Source organism: Alosa sapidissima, chromosome 11, assembly GCF_018492685.1.
Source record: "Alosa sapidissima isolate fAloSap1 chromosome 11, fAloSap1.pri, whole genome shotgun sequence".
Taxonomy (NCBI): Eukaryota; Metazoa; Chordata; class Actinopteri; order Clupeiformes; family Clupeidae; genus Alosa; species Alosa sapidissima.
The window spans coordinates 32,369,962-32,379,961 of record NC_055967.1 but is presented as its reverse complement, the minus strand read 5'-3'; the positions used below and the strand labels follow the sequence as shown (position 1 = coordinate 32,379,961).

Below are 10,000 nucleotides of genomic sequence, written 5' to 3'. Positions count from 1 at the left end.
ATATGAAATCTTCTCCACTTGAAGTCTTTGAAGTTTCCACTTGAAGTAAATAATTTCTAACCCCTTCTATTTATATCTGTAAATTATTTCCATTCTCTTCCATTTCTATCTGTAAATCATTTCTATTGTGAAGCCAACTGCAATGGCTGTGGTTTTGAATGTTGTACTTTTTATATTGAGGTCATATGTGAAGATCTATTCTAAGAGAGGTCGTCCCCTTGCATTGTTTATAGTCACCATGTCATAATTCAAGTTCTTCCATCTCCAGGTCAGATTTAGTGTCAAGTGCTCTGCATTTATCTACATCCATTGTGCTGCCCTGCATACAAAGCTTTGAGAACTGAGAAATTTCTAATGACTATTTATGATTAATGTTTAGAGCTTCTTACTAAACTTCCAAACATGGTCCAGAATGCTGAAAGTGGGACTCTGGACTGCAAGTCCTGATCCACATGATATTTCGGATTTTAGGAACACCAGTCATGACACCATATCAATACAGTGAGAGTAAAACAGGAAGTTTCATATCTACACATATAAAGTCATTCAGACATTTATATTCATAAACATATGTCTAAAGCTTAATAACATTATGACAATTGTCGATACGAATGTAGGTCAAGTAAATAGTACAGTCAAGTGTCTAGTTCCTTTTTTCTTCCAGCTAATATAATAAGCTTACAAGGTTGAAGTGTGTGTTTGTGTGTGTGTGTCCTCAAGCACACATATAAAGCAGGGAGGACCATTTAGGTGAGCTCAGTACCTGATATGGTGATATGACCATACAGTGCATACAGAAAGCATTCACAGCGCTTCACTGTTTCCACATTTTGTTATGTTTCAGACTCATCTTAAAATTGATTAAATTCATTTTTTTCTCATCAATCTACACACAATACTCCAACACTCCACAAAAAACGTGGTGGTGTTTGGAATGTTTTGTAAATGTATAAAAAATAAAAGACTGAAATATCCATTTACATAAGTATTCAGACCCTTTGTTATGACACTTGTGAGCTCTGGTGCATCCTACTTCCTCAATGGTCCTTGAGATGCTTCTACAACTTGTTTGGAGTCCACCTGTGGTGGCCAGGAGGTGGCACAGTTCTGTCCCGTCACGCAGCACAACATGCAGCCTCATGAGTCCAGGCTCACACTGATAATGAGTAATGAGAGTGAATGACCACAGCGATTAGGAACTGCAGAAACGCAGGACCACACTGGTTAATAATGACAGTGAATGGCTACAGGACACTGGGATTAATCAAAGACATGAACATAGGATCACTGATTAGTAACGAGAGTGAATGAACACTGGTCACAGTAATGAGCAACTGCAGAAATGCAGAATCACACTGAATGATGATGCAGATGAACACAAGATCAAATTTATAGGTTTAATTTTCGGTTTCAAGATTGTTTTGTATTGATTTGATTTGATTGCTTTTTGGCAATAATGAAAAAAGAAAATTGGCACAGAAATGTTTACTAATGTTTTAACTCCACTGTACTTGTACCTGTGCAATCCATTGAATATGGAGGCCTACAGTGTTTATTTTAATTTCAAGACTGTAAAATTAATACAATTTTATCAACAAATGTTGAATGTTTAATATTTCTGTGGTTCTTGCTCACACCTTTTATGCAAACTCCAAAAGTTTAAAAGTTTTTTAAAAGTGAAAGTAAAAGATACTACTTCTGTAAAGCAAAGAATGTAAAAACAATTTATTGTAACAACCACCCTTGAAGACATTGGTGCACTTTTCTTCAAGACAAGGCCTCTCAAACTTAAAAAAAATTTGATTGAAAAAAGGTTTTAGCTTACAAAGTCTCAAAGCACAGTTTTCACTTACCAGAAGTTCACACCTTTCTTTTCTGCTCTTAAGACTACAGTGATGTGAAACTTAAGGGACTATGTGCCTGTATTGCGCTGGCCTTATTAAAAAAAAGACCCAATTTCAGCATTTAATCTCACAGTCGCCTATAACAGGCTTTTGACTTATCTTTTATTTCCGAACTAAAAAGTCTGACCTTTAAGGCACCCCTGAGTCAACAAGGCTATCAGTATAGTGCAAAGGACTGGAATGTATAGCTGCATAGCTTCAAACATTACATAGAGGAAAAAGGAACACCTTCATACCAGAAATAACAGTTTCATACCAATGACTGCAATGACTTATTTCAAACATACACCATCCATACTGACCAGGCAAACCTGAGCGATCTCCACCCGCATATATCTACAATAGGGTTTCACAGATAGTCTACACACACACTGACATGGGCCTAAGAAGTTCCACAAACATTTCATAACATTTTTGGTTATTTCATCAGACAAGACAACACAACAGCTCATTAAGCATGTTTTTCCTGTGGTCGGGCAGGGCGACCTGAACAGAGTCCTGAACAGAGTGTGCTAGGACATCCTAAATCTGCCCTGTGCTTCGTCTCCTCAGGCGGTGAGGACAAAGAAGAAACCTCTTCTTAACCTTCCAAAAAGTCTGGAGGGGTCATGCTTGGTTAGAGCATGAGAGAGAGAGTGAGAGAGAAATAGAGAGAGAGAAAGAGAGAGAGAGAGAGATGAAAGACCTAAAACTGACAGAGAGACTAAGATGGCCTATGGAGGGCACTCTCTTTAGACCGCAGGCTGAAGTACCTTTACAGTGGGACCTGAGACATAAGACGACTCTAGGATTACACATCACTTCAGCAACCACAGACAGCCTTGGGCACTTTTTTCAGTGGTGTGTGGCTACTTCACACATGGAGTCTCCAGCTCATCAACAAATTCAGAAGAGTTTATCCTTTTTCTTTTCCACGTCTGAAAATATGTATGAAAAACATCTCAATATGTAGTTATGAAAGATGTATCATCTTTACTAGTTTCATGGTGTAGCATTCCACACAGGCCTGCTCAACAATAGACTCTCCAGTTAGTATAGTACCAGCTGCATACTATCAACTCTGGTTATTCATTGTGCTGTATCGCTCAACTGACACAACTGACTTAAGCTGATTAAAAAAAAAAAATACTCTCTATCAAGTGTTCTTTGATGTATCTATAGAGTCATAACTCCTTCGTAAGTTAAATGTCATGATATATCCCCTTTGGTTCAGGAGGTGAAATCTGTTGAACAGCAGCTTCTTTGCTAGTGCTGGAAGGCACATCATTATCTTCTCACAATGGCTTCAGTCTTTGGCAGGAATAGCAACTTCAATTTGTCTTCTGGCCTCACATGGAGAGACACAAGATCCTTGTGCAACACTCAAATACTGTTGTACAGTATGTTTTTGTTGTTTTATTGCAGGAATAGGCCATTTTGTCCCTGTGGGGATGATGTAGCAACACACAGATAAAAGCTCCAAAATGCCAGGAAAGGGTGTGTGTGAAGGTGTACATATAAAATCCAGAGGACAATCCATCCATTCAAAGACATGTCACTTACAAACAATGTAAAAAAAAAAATTAAATAAATAAACAAATACTTCACCAACCTACAGACCTGACTGACTGTATAAACACACATTCTTCACAGTTCTCTCTTCAGTAGAAATCCTTGCCAAAAAAAAAAAAAAAAAAACAAGAAAGAAAAAAACAGAGTTGCAATGTCAACAGGATTATTAATCAATCCCAGACAGGAGTGCAATGTCAACAGGATTATTAATCAATCCCAGACAGGATAAGAGAAATCCTTTCGTGCTCCTGAGACTGTATATACCTGACACAGAAGGTCAACCAATCACAATGCTGGAATGCCTGTGGCTGGTAGAGTATTTAAAGTGCCCTGTTGACTGTTGGCGAGCAGGTAGCCATGGTTACGTGGGCATTCTGAGCATCTGTCGGTTCCACATGCCACGTTTGGAGTGGTAGTGGTGCAGGAAGTTCCTTAAGTGGAGACGCTCCACCTCAAGCCCCAACTGCAGGATCCTGACCAGACCAGAGAGGACCAATCACATCACATCCCTCAGAGAGGTCAGAGTGGTGTGTGTGTGTGTGCATGTGTGTGTGTGTATGTGTGTGTGTGTGTGTGTGTGTGTGTACGTGTGTGTGTGTATTTGTATTCCTCACCTGTCCAGTAACTCCCAGTCCTCTCCTCCCCAGCGATTGGTAAACTCATGAGTGTTCATTCCTCCAGCAGCGATCAGATCAGACTTATAGATACCCAACAAGCCAAAGCCATTCACCTCCCAAAACCCTTCACATACAAACACACACACACACACACACACACACACACACATTCAAAGTGAAAAGGGGTGTTGAAAATATGACAAATATTTAATAGTGTTTCATTTTTCTGTGTATGCTAAGGCATGTGCATATGTGTGTGTGTGTGTGTATGTGTGGTGTGTATGTGTGTGTGTGTGTGTGTGTGTGTGTGTGTGAATATGATAAATATTTAATAGTATTTCATTTTTCTGTGTATGCTTAAGCAAGTGCATAAGTATGTGTGTGTGTGTGTGTGTATGTGTGTGTGTGTGTGTGTATGTGTGTGTGTGTGTGTGTGTGTACCATCTGGTTCCTGAGGTGTAGCTCCACAGTTGAGTCTCATGACCACGGGAGCGAAGGCCATCTTGCCCTCCACACAGTGTTTCCTCACGCTGTCCACGAAGCCCATGGGGAAATGGATATGCAGATCACACAGGAACACAATACTGTGCTCATCCTGAAAGAAACACACACACACACACACACACACACACACACACACACACAAACACAAACACACATAGAGATGGGGACACAAAATCAGCTTGAGGATCAGCTCCATAAGAACTACTGTACCTTAATTCTGGCTCATTGAACATGCAGAGAAAAGTTGGTTACACTTTACTTGACAGTGTCGACATAAGAGTGACATGACACTGTCATGATTGTTAAACGTTTATGACATAACGCTTCTGTTATTAAGTGACATTCGGTTTTTGTCATAACAAGTTAGGGTTAGGGTTAGGGTTAGGTTTAGGTTTAGGGTTAGGGTTAGGGTTAGGTTTAGGGTTAGATTTAGGGTTAGGGTTAACAGCTATGTAGACGTGGAATATTTTCTTTTTCCCGTGTTGTCTCAGAGACCACATATGTATCTATTTGAAGTCTTCTGTGTGTGTGTGTGTGTGTGTGTGGGGGGGGTGTGGATGTAGGTGTGCGACGCGTGTGTGTGTGTGAGTCTGTCAGTGTGCTACTCACTTTGATGAGTTCTATTCCAGTCTGTAGTCCGGCAGCTCGCTCAAAGTTTCCATTCAGCCGCACATACTGATAGCTGGAGAAAACACACACACACACAGAGAGAGAGATAGGGAGATAGGGAGAGAAAGGGAGCGTGAACGAGTACAGTTAGATGTGGTGGCGTATGGTCTGTGTGAAGCAGAGGTGGCCAGTCGGGATAAGGAGAACAGCTCTCTCTCTGTGTTCCTGTATACCACTTTACTCCTGGATTACCTCACCCAAGAATTTGATCTCTAGCCATAATGATTCTTATAAAAAATTAAAAATTGAATTTTGTTTGTCTTTCTCTGCATTCAAACTTGAGGATGTTTTGAAGAATGTATGAATACAGATGATTCCTCAATAAAAAAAGATTTGCAAATAAATACTTGTTGATTAAAAGAAGTCATCTATTTGATATATCTTTAAATAGCATTCAACAAGCCTACACATATGTGTTTTGGCTGCCTGATGAACGATTGAAAATGTTTAAATAAGTTGGCCCTAATCTCTTTGTACCTCACCAGCTGCCATGTGAAGTTCAGCCTAGAACAACCTGCACATTACAATCTACACTCTGCATGATTCCCTGGCAAAAGAATGTTGAATGTCCCCTACACACATTTCAATACAAACTCTATCTAATGTGAACTTTATTCCATTTACTTCTCCATGACACGGCCTTAAAGCCACAGATTGGTGTTGTTCTCCTGGCCTACACACACAAAGATGACAGGTGCTCTATTCATAGTGGTACGATGACGGTAACAGCACACACATCACTTTACATGGATGAAAGGACGAATATTATATTCAGTCAATATTAGGAATTCAGCTGATTAAACATTAGCCAGGCTACATGCAAAAGATTAAGTTGGAAAACATCTGAGGCGATACTACCTTGAGTCAACAACCAAGAGACATAGTGTAAATGTAAATTTGAGGCCTGGCTGATTGAGTTGGGGCTTTAAGGAGAATTCCGGCGATTTTTCACATTGACCTCTGTTTCTCGAGGTCACCAAGTACTGTCGGTATGGGAAAAAAAACAATCGGTTCTACCTAGCTTGAGTTGCTTCAGCCAATGCTACAATCAGTGCTACAATCTGGGGGCATCAACATGGGGGCTCATGAACATGCCCCCAGAGAATTCTCCTTTAATTTGTAACCAGACTGGTTGAGGCAATGTGGAGATGCCTTTAAGAGGTGAAGTTGATAGATTTGTGTAGAGTGCCGTGTCTGTCAAAGCTCAGGGGACTGTAACTGACTAAGGTTAAGGTGTGTGTATGTGTCTGTGTTTTTATTATTATTTTTCGTTACTATTATCTTTTATTTGTATCATTATTTTATTTTTTACTTGTTGCTTGTATGTTTTGTCTTTCTCTATCTGTGTGTGTGGCGTTCTTAGGTGTAAGTGTGTGTGATATAAAGATCACCTTGGTAAATTGGCGTTTTTAGGTGTAAGTGTGTGAGGTAAGAGGCTGCGGTTAACCTTGGCAGGCTGGCATTTTGGAGGCTCTGCAGGATGTCCATATCTGTGCTCTCGTAGTCAGTGATGATGATGTTGAAGTTCTGGTCCCCCGTGGCCTCGTACAACTCCTCCATGTCAGATATGAACTGCTGCACCCAACGAGCCTGGTTCTTCACTACACACAAACATATGATTCTTTAAAGCTCCCTTTCATTGATACAGTACGTCTGTTTCATACATTGATCAGTTTTGTCCATATCCATAAGCTTGAAATGAATGGACACAAAATGGACCAAATCAAATATAGAGGATGGACAGAAGCTCTGTACGTATTCAATACTGATTTTAAATGTTGAGCATAATTGAGGCTTTGTGCATGTGTGCATCTCTCATTCTAACCTGGAACAATAAAATGGACGGTGGCTCTGGGGTTCCACTGGAAGCCAACTGGGTTGCATAGCAATGGTTCTTGGCTACCATGGATGTATCCTTGGCGACCGGGGAGAAGGTAGACATATTGTGACACTCGCACCTGATGCCCCTTGGCATCCAAGAGCTCCAGTTCCAGCAGGTAACGGCTGCCGTGCATGACATCCACACGCTTCTCAACATTCACCACCTGCACAAGAGTGTACTGCCTGCACACACACACACAAACAAACAAACAAACACACAAACACACACACACACACACACACACACACACACGTTTATCCTTAGTCACTTCACTGTATTTAAGAGGATGGCCATCCTCTAAAACACACACGCACACACACACACACACACACACACACACATACACCTACTCACTTCTGGGTTTTCCTGTTGAGTTTCTCCATAAAGGCCTGAACGGCACGCAGTGCGTCTGGTTGGCTGAGAAGCAGGTTTCCCGACACATTGCAGTTCAGGTCTATCCAGTCACTGCGTATCTTGTGAAGATCCATAGGATTCAGCTGGAACGTCTGTGCCCAGTTCACTTCCGGGTCATAGGGCACCTGCTCTTCCCAATCATCCCATTTCTGCCACTGATCAGTGTCGTCATACTCCTCATTGGTTCCATTTCCGTCAGGCGCATCGCCCTCCTCTGGCTCCGCCTCTTCCTCCTTGCCATGGACACTGTTGCCAGCTACTAGTGGGGGAGGAGCTGCCTGGAGCTGAATCTGCTTGCTGTGTTTATTAATGTCATTGGCTATCTCTCCATCAATCAAAGACAACTTGTCTTTGCGTGCTGTTTCCACATAAAGCTTGTTTTGGTTCCGGTCCAGTTTGTCCTGCCAGTCCTGCTTGTCTCTGAGGTCTATTTTTGGTAATGCTCTGTTGGAGTCCTCGTCCACTTCCTGTTTCTGATTGAGTTGATCCTGGGGTCCTCTTACTGGAATATGACCCTCTTTGGGTGGATTCCGATCTCCTCTGATTGGATGATAAGCCTCTTTAGGTGGATCCTGTGTTCCTCTGATTGGTAGATGAGCCTCTTCGGATGGATCCTGTGCTCCTCTGATTGGATGATGAGCCTCTTTGGGTGGATTCTGATCTCCTCTGATTGGATTATGAGCAGCTTTGGGTGGATCCTGTGCTCCTCTGATTGGAAGTTGACCCTCTTTGAGTAGATTCCGGTCTGCTTTGATTGGAAGATGAGGGTCTTTGGGTGGATTCTGCTCTTCTCTGATTGGGAGAGGCACATATTTGGGTGGAGCCTCTTCTCTGATTAGAGGATGAACATCCTTATGCTGACCCTCTGCTGCTTTGGGAAGGTTGTGTGATTTTGGGAGAGACGCACCCACATCCCACTCCCCTCTGGCTGGTCTCTTGCCCTGCCGTTGGCCCTTGGCCGACACTGGCTTCTCCCTCTCCACAGGGTGGCGCTGGTGCTGTGGAGCTGCTTTCTCAGGCATCTCCTTCTCCTTGTGAAGGTTCTGTGATAGCTGCTGGGCTATATTGGGGATGTTCTGCTGTCCTTCACGTTCTCCTCCTCTTCCTTCTCCTCCTCTGAGATGTTCCTCCCTTCGATTCTCCTCTCCTGCAGGTTCCTTTGCTCTGTTTCTTCTTCTCCGCTGTTGCGCCCTTTCCCTCTTGTCTCTGACTGGCTGTGGCTCCTGTTCCAGGTTTAGCTTGGGCATGTGCTGTTCTCCCATTAAGGTGTCATGGTGAGGTCCTTCCCTGGGAGGGTCTTCAGCCAGTCTCTGAGCAATTACAGGCCCCTCTCTTTGATTCTGTCTCTGCCCATGTCTCCGCTTCTCAACTCTAACTGGTTCCTGCTCCGGTACTGGATGCTCATTCCCTTGTTGGTTCTCAATTGAGTTCTGTGGTTTCCTGAGTTGGTTATTCCCCTCTCCATCCAGATTCTGCCCCTCTTTAGAGATGTTCTTTGAATGTTCTGGTGGTTTCTTTGGCTGGCTTGCTGGGTTCCCTCGAGGTCTGGATGATTTATTTTTTGGCAGGTTCTCTAGCTGGCCTGCTGGGACCTGGTGTTCTAAAGGTGGAATGTTCTTCCTGTTGAGACTGAAGAGCTTACGCTGGCGATGGTGGGCATAGTCATCGTAATCATCTCCATAATCAGGGATCTCATTTCCGTTAATCTCTCTGTCTATCTCTCTGGCACGCGACTCCCCCCAATCCAGCTCTGAGAGAGGGGGGGGGGGGGGGGGGGTATGGAAAGACAAGAACCGACTTTAATTCATTGATACATTACCTCCATAACACACCATTTCTTCCTAAACTTAATGAGAGAGAGAGAGGGAGAAAGAGAGAGAGAGGGAGAAAGAGAGAGAGAGAGAGAGGGAGAAAGAGAGAGAGAGAGAGAGAGGGAGAAAGAGAGAGAGAGAGAGAGGGAGAAAGAGAGAGAGAGAGAGTCAAATGTGTACAAAGGTAAAATGGCTCTAACTTGGGTAGAGCTCAGCCACAGATGGAGGGATAGATAGACAGAAAAGAGGGATAAAATAGGTGAGGGATGAGTAAGAGTGAAAGAGAGACGTCTGACCTGAATGTTTGAGGTCACTGTCACGGTCGACACCATCCAGATTCATGTTCCACGCGAAGCCCAGTCTGACAGGGGAACACAAAGCGTCTGGATGTCAGATTACTGACAGACTAAGTGTATTATTTCTACAGGGTGCAGATTAAAATCGCTTGACAGGTTGCTTGACAGGTTAACATCAGATTACATCTATGTGTTACATCTAGATTAAAATAAGGATCCTAATTGCTAACAGATAATCAACATAATTATTTATATGTTCTGAATTATGGTATGTGGCAGCTTTTGGAACAGTAAATAAAAGGAAATTAAAGAAAAATAATTTGAGAAAATTAAGTATATAGGAAGACAATAA

General features: G+C 42.5%; 1 protein-coding gene across 8 annotated transcripts in view; it reads right to left on the bottom strand.

Annotated features, from left to right (window-relative positions):
* Nucleotides 1–1,701: 1,701 nt before the first annotated feature.
* b4galnt3b (beta-1,4-N-acetyl-galactosaminyl transferase 3b) overlaps nucleotides 1,702–10,000 on the bottom strand; it is a 33,925-nt gene continuing 25,626 nt past the window's right edge. For 3 of the 8 annotated variants that reach the window (XM_042109406.1, XM_042109409.1, XM_042109411.1), the window contains 8 exons: nucleotides 9,649–9,713; nucleotides 7,482–9,291; nucleotides 7,071–7,309; nucleotides 6,693–6,846; nucleotides 5,186–5,258; nucleotides 4,514–4,667; nucleotides 4,070–4,196; nucleotides 1,702–3,928 (listed from right to left, as the gene is read on the bottom strand). In XM_042109406.1, coding sequence (XP_041965340.1) covers nucleotides 3,817–3,928; nucleotides 4,070–4,196; nucleotides 4,514–4,667; nucleotides 5,186–5,258; nucleotides 6,693–6,846; nucleotides 7,071–7,309; nucleotides 7,482–9,291; nucleotides 9,649–9,713 — 2,734 coding nt within the window. In that variant the 3' untranslated portion in view covers nucleotides 1,702–3,816. The remainder of the gene's footprint in view (nucleotides 3,929–4,069; nucleotides 4,197–4,513; nucleotides 4,668–5,185; nucleotides 5,259–6,692; nucleotides 6,847–7,070; nucleotides 7,310–7,481; nucleotides 9,292–9,648; nucleotides 9,714–10,000) is intronic. The other 5 variants (XR_006034988.1, XR_006034987.1, XR_006034986.1 and 2 more) reach the window with 5 other exon arrangements.